This window comes from Melanostigma gelatinosum (assembly GCF_949748355.1).
Source record: "Melanostigma gelatinosum genome assembly, chromosome: 9".
Classification (NCBI taxonomy): Eukaryota; Metazoa; Chordata; class Actinopteri; order Perciformes; family Zoarcidae; genus Melanostigma; species Melanostigma gelatinosum.
Genome location: NC_136642.1, coordinates 13,227,050 through 13,245,495, shown reverse-complemented (window position 1 = coordinate 13,245,495; position 18,446 = coordinate 13,227,050). Strand labels below are relative to the sequence as shown.

Genomic DNA, 18,446 nt, shown 5'->3' with positions numbered 1-18,446 from the left:
AAAGGCGGAGCGTCTTTTGTCCAAAACAAGCTGCACAACCGACTCAGATTTTCTGCTTGAAGTCTGGCCGCAGACACAGTTTCTCGTCAGGTTCCTCTCTCAAACAAGGACTTGGGGTAAGTGGTAAAACATGTCGCATTTTGCATTTGGTTCCGATGCTTTTTTGTTCTACAAGCAGACGAACTTACGCGCACAACTCGAGACAGCTGACTGATGCCACTAGCCTGTAACGTTAGCCACCAGACATGTTTCTGTGACTATTTCTTTCAATATTCTTTGTTTCTTTTTTGTTTTGCGTGTTGTTGAAGTACAGTGTCGTGAATTGTTGTTGTGTTGTGAGATCTTAAAGAAAAGAAGTAAGGAGTGGTTGATGTGAGGATTGTTGAATCAGCAATAACACCAGTTCCTTTCAGCCTGAGGACGAGCTCACGCGTTCCAATCCCGGCTTCATTGTCCCCCTCACAGGTTTTACTCAGCTGGGAGATGTTTGCCACAGCCACCAGAAACTTTGTGCAGGAGGTGGATCGTGGAGGTTTGCTGATCCCAGTGTCCAGCCTGAATGACACAATTGCTCTTCTGACAGTGGTGGTGAAGCGCAAACGTTTCTGGCCCTGGCAGAAGCCCAAGTACATTCCAACTGACTTTCAAATCAATGACATACTAACAGGAGACACACCTATAAAGCCAGGTAAACAGCAAACACCCTCTGTATGCTGAATTGTATGTATTTATTATATTAGGACCACAGAAACCTGAAATGTTTCACTGTCCACAGGTGTCATAGAGGCAGATTTCATCAAATACAATGGGACATTTGCTGACCACATTCAGGGAAACGTAGATGCAAATTTTGCCCACACCAATGTCAGCCTAGAGGGTAAAGACGCTTCCAAACTCCAGTCACCATTTGGTAGTTTAAAAAAAGAAGAAGTGGATGTGCAGAAGTTGCTGCGAGACTCCAAAGACAGGTTAGTTCCTTCCACATGTTTCCACTGTCCTGTTTCATGATGTTAAATAGGTTAAGACACTGAAAATATCATCTGACATGCAGTGTGTTTAAGATCTGCCTCAGCCGGAATGATCTTTGTCCGACCATAAAGTTGCATCAAAACACGAGGCTCGGTTGAACATTAACACTTGCAAGAAAAGTGCTTGTTTTGGTTTTCGATGATGTTTTTATTTTATTTTTTGTATTTTAAAGTTTAAGACAGTATTTTACAGAAATCCCAGGTTGTATATATTTCATAATATTCCAAGAATGTTCCCCGTGAAACGTTAGTATTTTTGTGAATTCAATGTGGCAGGAACCTGGATATGTCCCATAGGCTGGTCCAGCAGACAAAAGAGAAGCCCAGACAGGCTTTTGGGATTGTGAAGGAACGTATTTTGACTACTCAGCCCTGTTCGGTCATAGAGGAGGTGCAGCAGGGAGGACAGTGTGGAGGAGGACTGAGCCTCTGCGGGCCCAAGAGCACAAAGGTACAGTACCGTATTAAACTCATTAATTATAGTCGTGTATAGGTTGTAAATGTATGTGTAAGGGTTCCTCACAACAGAAGAGTATAAGAGTGTATATACTGTTTTCTAACATTAAATTCAATCGCAGCCCCCTCATTTTTTACATCCTTTGGAGTCTTGAACTGTTTTTCAGCTGTAATACGTTGTTTTAATGTGGATATTTCCTTTAACACAGATTGAGTTTTGTTATAACTTGTGTTTGGCCTTACATGTTGGCGGTATTATTGCAAATCTGCAGGTGTCCTTGAAGGAGAATGGGAGCTTGAGTATAGACAGTAATATCACCATGGAGATTCCCATCCACACTACCATTGCATATGCCCTTATAGAGCTAGAGATCAAACATGATGGGCACTACGGTGAGAAATGATTCACGCACAATTGATTCAATTCTACTGCAGTTACATTTCACATCGGGGTGTTTAAAATGTAACATGTTTTATTTTTCCACAGAGCTGTGTCTGATGGCAGACACCGCTGGGTATTTTGAAGTAGATGGTCTTGATAAGAAAGGACCGTTGGGTGTCTTTGGAGCTCCTGCCTCTGAAAATAGCCACCTTAGACGAGGTAAATTACTGTTTTCTTCTCTGAAGCCATAAAACACGTGGCTACAGATGGTTGTTGTAGCGCATGACGTGTTCAGAAATGCATGTTGTTAGAGGCCACCTGTCTTATCACAATGGACTGCTTGTTGAAATGTGTTTAGACCTATATTATAAGGTCTTTAGTGTCAACTTGTCCTTTTATTTTAAAAGTGCCTGGCTGAATCTTAATGTTTGGTGACCTGCTGCATGTACACATTTAGTCTATGGAGCTGGATGATGAAATGTATCCATTGTATGTATTTTATTTAGAGCTGGAGCAACTGAGAGATCATTTCCAGCTGCTTTCAGCTCTTCCTGTCACCACAAAGTCTTCTCTACTCCAACAAATCCCAAAAGTTATGGCGGACCAAGGGGCCGTCTGTTCACTGCAGAATGTGGTAAGCAGAGAAGTGATGTCAACACAAAGTTATCTTGTGGAGTCAGCATTTGGAGCTTCTATAAAATCTAGGTGTCTTCCTTTGTCTCAGCTGGAACAGATGTGCTTAGATAAGAGACCTGCCCTGGATGAGGTCACAACGACAGAGTCCCACAAACAGAACATCCAAGCAATTCTCGACCTTTTAGAGCAGTCTGGTCAAGTGGATTCCACACCACTCCTTACGGCATTTCACCTTATTACCAGCGCCATGGATGGTGAGAAAGCTGGACTTCACTGAAATGTTGCTTGAATTCCTCACTCCATTTAAGGGCAGGAAGACATGTATGTTGAGTCGCAGAGTTCCTGCTGCATGCTGAATGTCTTGAAAATCGAATTTCCTCAAGCTCTGTTTTCATCCTGTTTCTGGGTATTTTGTCTTTCAGAGATGACAAACGATTGTCTTTCTGTTTTGGGAATGTGCTGCAGCCTCACTGTGCTACCGGCTCTGGAGCTACTGGTTAGTAAAGAGAGTTTCTACAAATAAGAATACAAAAACATGTTATGGAAGTTTTTTTTGTTATTTTCCCATGATGCATCCCATTGATTTCACTGCCTTTTTATCTTCCTGTCACATCTGTTCCAGGTGCAGTGCGTATCGGGGAAGGGGGAGTTGCCTCTGAGCAGCGCAGGCTTAGCCGCGCTGACAGAAGACGTCTATGAGAAGACTGAACGTCTGTTTGCCTCCTCGAATGTGTCTCTGAAGAGAGATGGAAACACAGTGAAGACAGAAATAAGCAGCCTGCCAGGAAACCATCCTCTGGTCCTGTGTATCGCTGTCAGAGGTCTCGCCTCGTTGGCCCACTGTGACTGAACTGAAGACGTCTTAATATCCAACCAATACTTGAACCGTTACACTGGAACGAGGTAAAGGGGAACGCGTAGATCAAGTGTTATCTATCAGTGGGGTTTTTCTCTCTCTCTTTTTGGTGCAGTAGAATTTCCACTAAGACATCTTTTCTGTCGGGTAATTATATAAATGTACTAATGCTGAAACAATAATCAATGACAAATGGACAATCAATTGATTTAGGTCATGAGCATTTTGAAGATGTCACCTTAGGCTCTGGGAAAAGTGTGAGGGGCATTTTTCACTGATTTCTGAAGTTATCTGAAAAAACAAGTGATTACAATCATCAAATGATCCCCTTTGAGTCTATTACTTATTGTTAAGTAAGAGAGACGGCAATTTGTGTGTTACAAAAAGTTAAGCCACACCTTCAAGCCAATCAAAATTGAGGAATTTCAGTGGCCATGGTATGATTAAAGAGAAAACATTAGCTGCAGCTCTGAAATATACTATTATATGGTCACAGCTGAATTCAGATACACAAGCACAATCTTTGATTTACGATATTTTAAATTCTTAACTTGGCACCTACTGGTGGCTTCAGCATTAATATACACACTAATTTGAATATAATCAGATTTTGGAAAGAAAAAGGGTTCAAAGACACGCACCTGGTTCTTACCATCTTCTTTTGGATCATAGTATCTAAAAGAAGCACAGCAAAGTACATTTTATCGAAAGATTTACATTTGTAATTTTCTTAATACTGGGTGGGACTTAAGTCTGGGTGAATTCTGATTGGCTGTGGGGTGTCCTTTAATTCCTGATATAGGACAAAGAATATATAAAAGAGGAAGGGTGATTACGTCAGTGTGCCAGTTCTATTAAAGTGAATGGGGCAGGCAGAGCAAATCCAACTATGAACATGTGTTGTTTCACTTTTGACTGCAAATTTCTTGAACAAAATAACAATAAAACAGAATTATGTGATGTTGGTTGGTGTTTTTTTTTTTATCCAAGTCTGTGTGTATATATATATATATATATATATATATATATATATATATATATATATATATATATATATATATATATTGCAACAAACTATACTTTTTTTTTTTAGGACTTACTATGGTATGATTTTTAGGACTTTTTTCAACATACTATATAGACTATAACTTTTACCAGACTTTTTTGTGACATCCAATACTATGACTTTTTTATCATACTATATTATGATTGTTTGAGATGCAACGTTGACTTTTTTTACATGCTATTTTTACAGTAAGTTATTTGGTGTTGGAACTAATGTATCAGATTTAAGAGAACACCCCAACTCTGAAGCTGTAAGATATCTTATTCTAAACATTCTATGTTTAGAATGCTAACGTTACAGGCTATATATTGTCTGTTATCATTTTCAGTGAATATTGTGTGTCACAATAGTTCAGGTTTTAACGATGTTGTAAAATGTACCACCTCGCTGCTGTATGCCTCCACCATAACAAACATGTTTCAGTTTACATCCATGCCTGTCATTTTATTTCCCTCGACAATTGTGTGAAACTGTAATAATCAGCATACAAGTTATGGCCAAGAACATGTCATGTGTGGTCACAATGACCTTTGACGACCAAATTCTGATCACTTCAACCTTGAGTGCAAGTGGACGTTTGTGCCATATTTGAGGAAATGTGCTCAGTGTTCCCGAAATGTCACGTTGACTAAAATGGGTCTGACGTGAGTTCACAGTGACCTTAACCTTTGACCACCAAAATCGAATCAGCGCAGACAGACAACAGGAAGACATGATGCCTCTGGCCATAAAAACACACCTCAGGCGGTTAAATATCTTCTCCAGTTGGTGAACACGTACTCAACACGTTTATCAAGTAATTCCACCAAATGAGCAAAGCAAAACCAACGTGGATTATTACAAAACAGTTATTTATTTGACATCTGAAAATACGACTTTTCTGAATTCTTGTAAAATATACCTTTTATAAGTAAATATGAACTTTATTTAAAACAGTTAAGTTTTAGTAATATCACATCAAAAGGGATGATTCACTGAGATTGAAGTACCCTGTTCAAGAGTTCTGTGGAAAGTTTCTTTTAAACAAAGACAGCACCATAGTGACGGGTCTAACAGTCAGAAATACTTACGTGATCTAAATGTCTGACAAACAATCAACATAATTAATGTAATCTGTTGTGCTTGAGTGAAAGAGAAATGATGGGTTAACGCTACAGAATTCATTTTTCTTCTGTACAAAAAACTGACTCGCAGCCTTGAGGAAGAAGAAAGGTCTCAAAAATAAGATACCATTCTACATGTATGACAGGTTTGTCGTGACAAAATGAGATGACGTACTGGAGTCATATGCACTGTAAACTGTAACACTGAGGTATCATTCTTTTCAATGAGCAAGCTCTCCTCGTTTTTAGCAAAATAAATACACTTTACATACAGAGCAGAAGAATTAAAACAGGACATGACAAAAAATAGCATTTTCTTTTCAAATATCCTGACACAACAGCCAGCATTTTGTCTCCCAATCCACAAGAATAGAAAGGATTCTTTAAAAAGAAATTGCCAATAAATAAGTACACTTCCGGTGCATTGGGAGTTGCATAGAGAGCTAGAAAGGAATCTGGATATTCAGAAAAGGTGGCTCCGATACAGCTTTGCGCAAGACCCATATTCACACAGGTCCGACGCGTCCGTGGCTGCAGTGTTGAACTCTCCGTCCCTTAAGGTGTCCCCTTTCATCCCAAGCCTAGCAGCTCGAACAGCAATGTCTGTCCAGTAGGTTGTAAAACATCAGTAGACCCAGCTGACTGGAACCCACTGGGGCTCTATGAATAACCGCTCTACCACCTCTTGCAGTGTGTCAAAGGCCTTGTCCAGATTGTCATTGACAATAGTCAGGTCAAAGTAGTGGCTATATGCCCGACGGATCCTGGCACTCTCGTCCACGGTCTTCTTCAAATCGTTCTCCTGTTACGGAGACAGATTCAGCCCATTAGGATGATGAGTGATAACCCCTGAAGGGTCCATCATCGCAAGTATTTAGGGGCCTTCAATGCTCTCAAAGACCTACCGTGAGTAGTTTGGTAGTAAGTCCAGCATCTATCACAGCTTTGTGCATGGCTCTTAGTGTATCCAGTTCAGGAGCAGCAATAAACACCACGAATGGCATAAACTCAGCAGTCTTCAACACTTTCAGGGCCTGGGCAGAAAATATAATGTCACAACCAACGATTCAGGGGAATAAAATGATCTACAACGTTGGAAGTGTGTTGCCTTTGACTAACCTGAGGGTTGACGTCCAGGATGCAGGTACGGCTGGCATCCACCACTTCGTGGATGGAGTCGATCTTGGTGCCATAAAGGTTGGCATCGTACTCGCCATGCTCCAGATAACGGTTCTCCTTGATGTCCTTCTCCATCGCTTCTCGCGTCACAAAGCAGTAGTTCTGGCCGTCTCTCTCCTCTTCCCTCGGATGTCGTGACGTGACTGGAGATGAAAAGGTGAGCAGAGGTGTTACATGTACCCTGGCAGCAAATCTGGTCCAAGACAATTCAACTACCTCGGCTGCCCGTCTCACTCACTCACAGGGTACAGTGGTTCCATATCGCAGAGGGTTCATGACGATAAGTCTGTTCTTCAGGCTCCGCCTCCCAACTCCCTGGGCTCCAATCACAACCAGCGTTTTCCTCTGAAACGGTGGCATCTTGGCTACTTCCTCATAGATCTGCAGCTCATATCGGTCAAACTCTGTTCAGGGCAATTCACAGGCTGGATGAGTACCACAACCTTGTCTAAGCACTTAGTTTCACAATGCAAACCTTTCACAACATTTCTTGTATGTACGAAAATAAGATCCAGTGGTGATGCACACCTGCATTCTTTGAAGTGAGGTACATCATTTTTTTCTTCTTTTTCTTCGCAGTTCCACAGATCATCCCTGAAATCAATTTCGAGAGAGTTTTAGATCACCACATGGTGGTGCTAAAGCCAAGTCTTTTCTGACTATCATGATAACGTGAAGGAGAAGCAGGGAGCGTGGTGTGAATGAGTTGGCTTGTGTGAACATGATTTGAACTAACCTGTACCAGAAGTATCCCAGTCTCTTCTCACAAAAGCTTTCCTCTTCTCCTCCAAGAACTGACTGGGGATGAGACCAGTCGCTCCACCAACGACTTTGCGTGCCTAATCAGAAATTGGACCAGTAAAGAGATTCAATATTTCACAGAGTAGAAGGAGCTACCATGTCTAAGTATCTGTCACCAACATCTTGACCTCATCTTTGGCAGCGTCTTGCAGCTTTCCAAAGTAAATTCCACCTCACTTGTCTGGTCAAAGCAGCACTGGCCTTGTCAGGACTAGATCTTCTCACCTGCCACCAGTTGGGGTCCTCCCTGTTGACCACATGAAGGATGTCTCCCTTGGAAAAGACCAGGCCTGCCTCTTTACAGGGGATCAGGTTGTCCGTGGCCGGATTATAGTTGAAGTAGGGCTTCAGATAAACCTACAACATAGGGTGTTATAACGAGATATCAGATAATCAAATCAAAAAAAAGTTAATGTCCACTTCCTTTTTTCCTACACTCATTATATTCAAATGAGTCTTCTTATTCACAACTGTTACCATAACTGAAACCCAGGAAGCACATAACCAAACAGTAGAATTAGATCATTCGGTCCTCCCTGGCACAAAGGTCAGTGTCTGACATAACCCTACACACTGCTCCTCTGCGTCAGCTGTTGAGTACTCGTTACTTTAAGAAGCGGAGGAGGTACTCCAGTGAACAGAGTAGTGTGTGTGTGTGTGTGTGTGTCACAGATAGTGTGAGAAGTGTTATTAATAGACGGTCACTGGGCTCAATTTTCAGAAGCCTGGCATTCTGAGATCACCCAGGTCAGGCAGCTCTCCCACAATCCCTGAAAGGTACAGTATGACAGCCTTGTACACTTGGCACACCGGCACTTACACATCCACAAAAAGCGGGGAAAGCGTGGAGGTATCCGGGCTAGGCTAGCGGCTAGCCCACACAAGCCGGCAATTCCAACATTACTCATGGCAAATGTCCGTTCACTGGACAACAAGATGGACAATATACGGCTACTCAGAACCAAGCGTGAGGTGAGGGACTGCTGTGTTTACGTGTTCACGGAAACATGGCTCCACCACAACATCCCGGACTCCGCTATTCAACTGGACAAGCTAACATGCTACCGAGCAGACAGAGACATAGTTAGCGTGGGAAAGTCCCGCGGCGGCGGTGTGTGTGTTTACATCAGTGATGCTTGGTGTCGAGACGCTATTGTTGTTAACCAACACTGTTCCCCGCTGGTGGAGTTTATGGTTTTAAAGTGCCGCCCTTTTTACCTGCCGAGGGAGTTTTCAGCCATTCTACTGGTGGCTGTTTATATACCTCCGAGCCCCAACAACAAGGACAGAGAGGAGGCACTCAGTGAACTTTACAGAGCCATCAGTGAGCAACAGACAGCACACCCAGACGGCATTCTCATCGTTGCTGGAGACTTCAACCATGCTAACCTAAAAACTGTTCTGCCTAAAATATACCAGCATGTTGATTTTCCAACCAGGGAAAACAACAAATTAGACCTAGTCTACACATCGATCAAGGGAGCGTACAAGGCGTCCCCCCTCCCCCACATTGGCCTCTCCGACCACCTCACGGTCTTGCTGAAACCGGCCTACAGAGCAAGGGTAAAGGTTACCAAACCGGTTTCAAAACAGGTACGGGTGTGGCCAGAGGACAGTACAGCTGCACTTCAGGACTGCTTTGGTACCACAGACTGGGACATGTTCAAGCAGGCAGCCACCTACAACCATCACATTAACATTCAAGAATACACAGAGACAGTCACAGGTTACATCACCAAGTGCATTGATGATGTAACTACCACCAGAGCCATCACCATCCGAGCCAACCAGAAGCCATGGCTGACAGGGGAGGTCCGCACACTGCTCAAGGCTCGCGACACCGCCTTCAGAGCCGGAGACCCAGCTGGGCTGGGAGCAGCCAGGGCTGACCTGTGCCGTGGCATCAGGAAAGCTAAACGACTGTACACCAGGAAAATCACAGGACATTTCAAAGACAGCAGGGACTCACGGAGCCTGTGGCAGGGCATTAGGACCATAACGGACTACAAACTACCGCCACAGACCTGTGACAGTCACACCTCCCTGCTTAACAACCTCAATGGCTTCTTTGCACGCTTCGAAGCACAGAACAACACACCTGCGCAGAAAACCACCCCCCCCACCGACGACCAGGCTCTGTGCCTGTCCCCAGCCAGTGTGAGGAGCACACTGCTGAGGATTAATACCCGCAAGGCTGCGGGACCTGACAACATTCCTGGTCGTGTGCTGAGGGACTGCGCAGAGGAGCTCACGGATGTCCTCACCGACATCTTTAACACCTCCCTGAGCCAGGCTGTTGTTCCCACGTGCTTCAAGGAAACCACCATCATTCCTGTGCCGAAGAAGTCATCTCCAGCCTGCTTCAACGACTACCGCCCCGTCGCATTGACTTCTACCATCATGAAGTGTTTCGAAAGGCTGGTCATGAAGCAGATCAAATCCACCCTTCCTCCCTCCCTGGACCCGTTTCAGTTTGCTTACCGAACTAAACGGTCCACAGAGGATGCAATCTCCTCCGCTCTACACCCAGCCCTCACACACCTGGACACTAAGAACTCCTACGTCAGAATGCTGTTCATAGATTTCAGCTCAGCATTCAATACAATCATCCCCCAGCAGCTTGTGTGTAAACTTACAGACCTGGGCCTCAGCCCCTCTCTCTGCAACTGGTTGTTGGACTTCCTCACAGAGAGACCACAAGCTGTTCGGGTCAACAACAACACTTCGAACACACTAACACTGAGTACGGGGGCCCCCCAAGGTTGTGTGCTCAGCCCCCTTCTCTTCACCCTGCTGACCCATGACTGTAAACCCAACTACAGCTCCAACCACATCGTGAAGTTCGCTGACGACACTACCGTGGTAGGTCTCATCAGCCACAACGATGAGACTAACTACAGGAAGGAAGTGAACCAGCTGGTCCGTTGGTGCCAAAATAACAATCTCTTCCTCAATGTGGGGAAAACAAAGGAGATTGTTGTTGACTTCAGGAGAACCCACTCCCAACCCCCCCTCCCTCTGACCATCAATGGTGCTGCTGTGGAACAGGTGAGCAGCACCAAATTCCTCGGTGTGACAATCACAGATGACCTCACCTGGAACAGCAACACCACTGCACTGGCAAAGAAGGCCCAGCAACGCCTGTACTTCATCAGGAAGCTCAAGCGAGCAGGAGCCCCCCCCCCCATCATGCTCTCATTCTACCGAGGCGCCACTGAGAGCATCCTCAGCAGCTGCATCACGCTGTGGTTCGGAAGCTGCACCGCCTCCAACCGCAAGAGCCTGCAGCGCATTGTGAACTCTGCCCAGAGGATCATCGGAGTCTCACTCCCTACACTACAGGACATTTACAACACCCGCCTCACCCGCAAAGCACTCGGCATTGCGGGTGACCCCACCCACCCCTCCAACAGCCTCTTCAGCCTCCTGCCTTCAGGGAGAAGGTTCCGCAGTCTCCGTTCGAGCTCTACCCGGCTGAGGAACAGCTTCTTCCACCAGGCGGTCAGGATGCTGAACTCTCTCCCTCCCTCTCTCCTCTCGCTCCCCCTCTCTCCCCCCCTGCCATCTCTCCCCTGACCTCTCTACCCTCCCCCTCACCCACCTTTCCCCACTGCCTCAAATGGAACATACCAGGACATCTACTCCCCCTCACACCCCTTCCCTCATCCAGCACCAGTCACTTTTTATCAGCACCAGTCACTTTTTATCAGCACCAGTCACTTTTTATTCTCTGCTGCTACTTGTTTAATCCTTTATCTAGGCCCTTATGTTCTTAACTTTATTCTATTTTATTCTATTATATGTTATATGTTCATGTCTATATTACACTGTGGGACTGCGAGAAACGGCATTTCGAATTTTCTGTATGCATAACACATGTGGAAACTTTGACAATAAAGTGAACTTTGAACTTTGAACTTTGAACTTTGAACAAACACATCCTGTATTCTCATGAACTTAACACGCTGGTTTCAAGATATCAAGCTAGTTTAAAAGAGTATTCAATTCAGTTTTGTCACAGAATCTTTAGTATCCCACAGGTGAATCACGGGCAGGAAAATATCAAATGCAGCCTCTTTTTCCTCACCCACCTGTGGAGGTGCCGGTGTGTCTCTGTAGCTGGGCAGAACCTTGAGTGTGACGCTCCCACTGCAGTCCCCCAACAGCTCCTGGAGTTCAAGAGGACTCTTACCGACCTCGCGGCCATTCACCTCGCGGATTATGTCTCCCGTGTGCAGCATGCCCTGCCGGTCAATCGAGCTGCCGTGCAGGATCCGTGCGATCACCATCTCTCCCCGCTCCACGCGGAATGTCACCCCCTGGGTGGGGGGCAATGAAAGAGGCCATGAATAACACAGTGAACACGTTTCCTCTGCAGAGCGGTGGGTGATATAAATGCCTGGCTAACTTACCAGCAGTTCCCCGGCTTTCTTCTGGATGCCAATCATCCTGACAGCGTCAGCTGGCATGAGTGACCCCGTCAACAAGGCGTTGCTGTTCACCGCAGCGTGGGGCATTTCATAGCACTTTGCAGACACTTTATCATGAGCCTCTATCAAAGACTGAGGCAGAACAAAGAAGAACAGGAGAGAGAAGTACAGACGGCAATAAAAGTATGGTTCACAATCTCTGTACAAAGTACATTTACACCCTTTGCTCGCTAATGAAGACAACAATCAGCACTACTATGTGCTCTTAAACTCTTAACAGTGATTGCCACTGCAACATGCATTTGATCTGCATCGACAAATTGATCAAATAGAGACGAGAAATCAGTCTGGGTCTTACCCTAGCAGCCACAACATAGAGTTAGCATTGTTCAGAGACTACAAACTGCATCAGCACATGTGTAGATTTACTGAACGGTACATGACAGTCTTCTCCCCCTGACTTTACCCACATAACTCAGCCTGCTATTGGCCCAAGGAAGCACACCCCCACCCTCCTTGGTGGGGGTGTGCAGATTGAGAATATAAAGGGCGACAAGGAAGGAGAGCTGCTTCAGAGAATATTAACCAGTGGTTGGTGTAACATGCTCTGACATCCATCCCCACACAAGCTAGACCGTTCACTCGAACAAGTCTCTGGTCCATTCACTCCCATTAAAAATTGTGTACAAGAGGAATGAGGTCAAAGATACCTTAAAGTGCGGCTCCTGAAGGATTTTGACAAGCTCAGCGGCGGTAGAATCTTTTTCTGGCAGGATGTTGAGGGAATCCAGGATCTCTGTGACCAGCTGAACATTATCGTCCCGCACAGCTTTTAACTTAACTTCTTCAAGACGCTCATGGGCCTACACACACACACACACACACACACACACACACACACACCAAATTAGTTAATTTGGTAGAAGATAATATGAAAAGCCTTTCACATTGAACTACTTCCCCAGTTACACTCAGTGAGCACATGGGCATAGAGGTAGATAAGATGGACACCTGACAGTCGGGTCCACAAAGGGACTGTCATTTTGCATCTCAACATTAATTTCTAACACAGGGGAAAGAGCCCATATGGTTAATCCTTAACTGATAAAACACTATATTGTTTGAAGTGTTGCGTCCACAAACTGTCAAATTAAAGAAGTGAGGCACCATCAAAATGCCATGTTCTTGTGATTTTATGGAAAACATGAATGGCTCTTATATCAAGCTATGAATGAAATTAACAGATAAATGTCGTGCCTATGACTACCGGTACATTCAGCGTTTCTGTTTGATATGACGTCACACCAGAAACTACGTACAGGCCCACGTAGCAGGAAAGCAGAGCTCCGTTTGTTATGAGAGTTTGCCTTTGTGACAGGTTTTCCATTGAAATCATTCTATTCATAGATGTGATAGTTGAAGTTGGAGTGAGTTATGTAAGCCCTTTGTTCCTCATGATTTAACTGGTATTAAAAGAGAATGTTTTCTGTCTACTCAAGTTTAAGCAAATAGTTTACATTACTTTTACAGGGGACACAAACTACTTTTTTTTGTGTTTCTTCACATAGATTTGAGTGTCACATGTCACATGCAGGCTCATGGCTCATAAGGATATATTCATATACCGCCCTTCATCTCAGTATCTCCACCCACGGCTTGAGAAAAAAGGGTGAGTACAGGTGTATTCAGGACAACAGCATGACAAAAATAATGTATTTTTCGAACATTAAAGCATCCAAACGTGTTCAAGTATAAACCCAAAATAGTATGGGAAAAAAGTATGAACCTGAAAATGAGGATGATGTGTCTTCTTTGGGTAAATCTCATAATTGTTTCTCTCTTCTAAAAGACAAGCATAGTTATACCGTTACACTGGCCAGGAAACATTTCCTATAAGTAATTGAAACCTCGACACCGCAACATTGAGCACACGGCAAGATCAGCCCACAAAAAGTTGGAATATGTTACTGAGCCTCATAGTGTACACTGTCAGGAAGCAGTCGTCATCCTGCACATGTGGCATCATGTGAAACTAATCACGTCTTCATTTCCTCGGGCTGACAGTGACATTTGCTCCTCTTCTAAACTGTAGCTAGAGCTTGATGGCCAGCAAATGAGATTGCGAATGTGTGTGTGAGAGTGTGTGTGTTTTACCTTTGCGAGGGAGCGGACGATGGGGCTCTCCATGATGCCTTTGAGGAATATTAGGTCAATATCTTTGGCTCCTGAGCCCGATGGCAGGTCTTTCAGGTTGTCCAGTACCTGCTGCATGGCTGAAGGAAACAGATTCAAAGATTGGGCGAACAGAATGCCAACCACAATCGGAACTTCTTTTGAGCTCGAGAGCTACTGCTTTGTGAATGCAGCCCGATAAGTTAGTGACAAAGCTCACGGCCAGTTAAAGTGAAAACAAAAAAAATGAAAACAACAAAACAATGAGAGTATAATAAGAGCTTACAAGGCAAGAACAATAGTGGACAGTCTATCAATGGGCCAATTCACAGAGAACATCCCTTAGTTCCACTGCAGCAGCAACAAGCACGCACACTGAGTCACAAAGGAATTGTTCTACCAACAGATCTGCCTTGTGGACTGAGAGCACACAGCAAGAAACCGAAGCCCAACATCCTGACAGCAAGTCATTTCATATTCAACGATTATAATTATCATAATTTCGATCAAATGAATAGAAAATACATTTCTGTACTTTCCAATTCTGACATTTCCATTCAACGGGCTTGTCATCCATTTGTATTTCTTTCAGATTGAAACAGAAGTAGACAGAAATGCAGTCTCTATATGAGCCAAAACATTGCTTTGCAAGTACATCATGTGGCAATTTGTTTTTGTTATGTGTGGTTATTGAATGTCACAGAGGGACAAATGTGAAAGTTCAGAGGCAACTGCAAACACAGCCACACAACTATCCCTGCCCAGTGGGCAGAGTTCCATTCAAATGGTAATGAAATGTAAAATGTTGCGCACACACACCATCACACACCAACAGTTCAGTGCTGAAGACTAGTTCGGACTTTGTCTTTGTATTGACAGCTTACCTTTGCCAGACTTTGCGTTGGCCACAGTCATGTTTAATATTCCTCAGCTCAGGACGGTGAAACTCTGAACACGAAAGCCACCCAACTGCCTGCTTACAGAAACCAAGACAACTGGAGGGCTGGAGAAGGTAGAAGAAAAACCCTACAAGTCAGTAGACTGTACACTAAGACCAACATACTGTACAATAAATGAATCAAGCTTAACTGATATTTACTAACATATGCTGCTGTTGAACAAATTCAGATACAGCACGGATGCATGAGACAGAAAACATGTGTATGTTAGCACAGAGCGCTATAATGAATTGCGGGAATGACAAAGTGGTTCATTGAGGGACAAAGGATGAGTCTCCTGCCCTTCTGGCTAAAGGTTGTGCCAGCCACCCAGAGGGAGGCCTCTGGGGACTCTGTGCAAACAAGACCTCCGAACAGAGTGAGGCAAAAACAGCCCTACAAATACCTTAGCGGGTAGGTGGACAAACAGAAACATGTGCTTTCTGAGCTTGGTCCCATTTAACAGTACAGTGTGAACTGCATAGACGTCATAACTGGACACAATCTATACAATGTGAGCAGAGAAAGCAAAAAAATAGCAGATAATCATCCAAAACCAAAAAGAAACAAGAAAGGCACAAACTCACCTACAAACTGTGTTCAAATCATCAGTGCAGCACTCCGTCACGGAGCCCCACGTTTTCTACAAAACACTCATCTGGTAACTCTGGACTGAAGAGAAAATAAATCACATTATTCTACTTTTATGGTGAAATTGTCGAAGGCAACCTAAAAACCCACCTAGGTGATAAAAGCAGCTCATGCTGGTAAGTAAGGTCCTCTCTGCCCCAGGCGTGCCTTCATTGCCCAGACTTCTGTTCATTTAGCAGTATTGTAAATGCAGCCATTGTGATTGGCTAAGTTAATCACATGACCGCTCTCTTTTTAGAGAAACTCATTAACTAGCACCAAGTCAGATGAAGCTCAGCTCGGAGAGAGTGAGACTGGGAGTATTACTCATCTTCTGTGGATTGAAAAAGATCAAATGTAACTAAAATAAGCCTTTTATTAGGTATATTCCACTGAATTACTATTAACATTATTCTAGTCGTAGTTGTTGTTGTCATCAGCAGTTGTTGCTCTGCAGTTATACATAAGGTGTAAATGAAAGCAACTACTGTGCCTGGCACATTATAAAAACATTCAAATCTGACTTGTTGGCCACCATAAATATTTTGGAGTAGGCTACAATTCTCACCCATAAATCCTCAAACAGGATCAAAAGTGTATAGACCACCAAACTAACTGTATCCATGTATTACTGCTGGTGTTAAAATACACGAATAGCACATTAAACCATTGACTACATTGAAAAACTGAGCAGCTGAGACCGATTAAAATATTTTTTTTCGCCCACAAATTAGACTGGGGTCGGTTGGATGATTGTATTTGAACTGATTGTGAGATATGTGTGAGAACTGAGAGGTCAGATACCGCAGTAAAGCATATCGCGTGCTGTAACGTTATTACGTAACAGTCACGCTTTTCATAAATTAGGAGCCAGTCTCGATGAATGGAGGAGCAGGCTGATGGGACGTGAACGTGCTCATGAAGGCAGATGCGATCAGACATAGTGAGGTTGTTCTAATGTCGTGGAAGGACACTAAAGTAACTCACAGTAGAGTTAAACAAAAAAAAAGTCAGCCTTCAAGAAACGTGTTGGCTGCTGTGATTTAAATTCACAGTGAAACTAACGTTACACGCGCATTGGGCACGTGTAACCACTTCCTATGTGGGGTAACTTAGCTAACATTTTAGCGTAAACGATCCGGTATTGTTTGGAATACGTTAAACCACGGTTACACGCTGTCAGGTCCTAATTAGCGACTACTACAGTAGTGCCCGTCCCGGTACCAAGTTAGTGCTAGTGTGTAGCTCACGTGAAGGCAAGTTAGCAATGCTAATGATTCATAGCAAACACTGACTGCGCCAAGTATCTTTCAGACTGGCAAATACAGGCATGTTACCACAAGCCAGCGAAGTAAATCTATTTAACTTAGCTGGTCAACGTTTTATTGTTAGTAATAGTCGTCAGGAACAGTTAGCTGAAAGTCCAGTCGGTAGCTAACGTTAGTAGCTAACCGTGATATCATGTGGCTCATTCTAGCTAGCTAACGTTAGCTGGTCGTGAGAGCCAAGAAACTAGAGGGTCCCATGATGATCCACGTTTTGCAAGTGTCTGTAAGAATGAATGATACGTTACCTAATTGAACCACGGCCACCCAGTCACTCTTTCACGCTTCTGTCCATTTCAGAGTTACCTAATTCTCAGACAACTTGCGCAGTAGTAACGTTAGTTAACTTGCTGGTGCATTTCCAGCGTGCCTGCCTGCGCCTCTTCTCTGAGTTCCTCGTCCAAACAGACAGTGATGTGCTAATGACATCCAATGCCGTTCAAGTTATATCTAGCTCATTGAAATCCCGCACAACCCACCCATATACTGTACTGTAAATTTGACCCTACAATAAATACCGGTGTGTGGAGGTAAATTGCATCCATAGTTTCTTAAAATACTGTTTTGACCCAACCAAATGCAATGACCCCTAAACATAAAATATGAAACAACTTTACCTCTGGTTGTTTTTGCTTGTAGACTGTACACACACTCACTAAGTGTGCCAAAGCAGGTGGACATTTAGAGTTTTACTGAATCTATTCAGTAGTGGACTGGAGTATAACAGTAATAACAGATTTTTATTCTCACTCTGGCAAAACATCATGCACCATATCAGTGTCTACTGACAACATATTTAAGAATTTGACTTTGAGGAAACACTTACCCTATCAGGAAGATATACTGGATCTGATCCTGCTGCCATTAATGGAACCTGAGATATTCCATCCCCACATCTGGCTACAAATAATCTCATTTGTACCACCCACCAGCATGAAGCATTATCCCATTTACTAAATCTAGTTTCAGCTAAGTGCAATAAATGCAACACCGTGGTTCCCTCAAGTTACAGCTAATTTCTATTTAACTCTCCCCAAAATGAACATAAGCAGCAGACATGAAGTATAAGATATTTGCCCAACTTGAAAAATTCTCAACATATTTAGATGCCTGTTCACCAGTAGAGAGCACTGCTACTCCATCAGTGAATGATATATATTGTGTTCAACATATACTCCTGCACATGCAGGGTAGTACTACTGGATGTTTGTCAAGCCAAATGAGTCAGAGTGAGACAATGGGTCGACATGTCAATAACATGTTTTAATGTAACAATTACAACATTACAGACCAAAGTAGTTTCATTACACAATGTTTATTTCATGCAGCACAAGTTCATTTATGTCAATTAAAGACATTGCAGCAGCTTTGTGGCAGAGTTATCCTTAATATGACAGCGTCACCACAGTGGCAGCTCATCATACCTAAGACAAGGAAGTTCAGT

At 43.7% G+C, this 18,446-nt stretch overlaps 2 protein-coding genes across 3 annotated transcripts; one reads left to right on the top strand and one right to left on the bottom strand.

Moving 5' to 3' along the window:
* Positions 1-20: 20 nt before the first annotated feature.
* gsdmeb (gasdermin Eb) lies at positions 21-4,323 on the top strand. Its single transcript, XM_079275542.1, has 10 exons — positions 21-116; positions 466-688; positions 776-968; positions 1,305-1,479; positions 1,757-1,877; positions 1,972-2,085; positions 2,373-2,500; positions 2,591-2,756; positions 2,925-2,998; positions 3,125-4,323. Exons 2-10 carry the CDS (start codon positions 484-486, stop codon positions 3,350-3,352), a joined length of 1,404 nt encoding a protein of 467 aa, XP_079131668.1. The 5' UTR covers positions 21-116; positions 466-483; the 3' UTR covers positions 3,353-4,323.
* Positions 4,324-5,293: 970 nt separating this feature from the next.
* pals2a (protein associated with LIN7 2, MAGUK p55 family member a) lies at positions 5,294-17,391 on the bottom strand. 2 transcript variants are annotated; one of them, XM_079276287.1, is made up of 14 exons: positions 17,251-17,391; positions 15,635-15,719; positions 14,994-15,112; positions 14,092-14,210; positions 12,648-12,800; positions 11,920-12,069; positions 11,599-11,826; positions 7,733-7,864; positions 7,443-7,545; positions 7,235-7,300; positions 6,949-7,110; positions 6,647-6,849; positions 6,433-6,561; positions 5,294-6,329 (listed from the first exon to the last, which is right to left on the bottom strand). In XM_079276287.1, exons 3-14 carry the CDS (start codon positions 15,022-15,024, stop codon positions 6,153-6,155), a joined length of 1,653 nt encoding a protein of 550 aa, XP_079132413.1. In that variant the 5' UTR covers positions 15,025-15,112; positions 15,635-15,719; positions 17,251-17,391; the 3' UTR covers positions 5,294-6,152. The 2 variants fall into 2 exon arrangements, 1 of the variants encoding a protein (XP_079132413.1); XR_013772278.1 differs by having other exon boundaries at positions 6,193-6,329; positions 6,945-7,110.
* Between the last annotated feature and the right edge of the window lie 1,055 nt (positions 17,392-18,446).

Coding starts and splice junctions, on each gene's coding strand:
- pals2a (XM_079276287.1), bottom strand. CDS start 15,024: ATGACTGTGGCCAACGCAAAGTCTGGCAAAG. Junction 7,546..7,732: donor AGGACCCCAACTGGTGGCAG/GTGAGAAGATCT, acceptor ATTTCTGATTAG/GCACGCAAAGTCGTTGGTGG. Junction 6,330..6,432: donor TTACTACCAAACTACTCACG/GTAGGTCTTTGA, acceptor TCTCCGTAACAG/GAGAACGATTTGAAGAAGAC.
- gsdmeb (XM_079275542.1), top strand. CDS start 484: ATGTTTGCCACAGCCACCAGAAACTTTGTGCAGGAGGTGGATCGTGGA. Junction 2,501..2,590: donor TCTGTTCACTGCAGAATGTG/GTAAGCAGAGAA, acceptor CCTTTGTCTCAG/CTGGAACAGATGTGCTTAGA. Junction 2,999..3,124: donor TACCGGCTCTGGAGCTACTG/GTTAGTAAAGAG, acceptor CATCTGTTCCAG/GTGCAGTGCGTATCGGGGAA.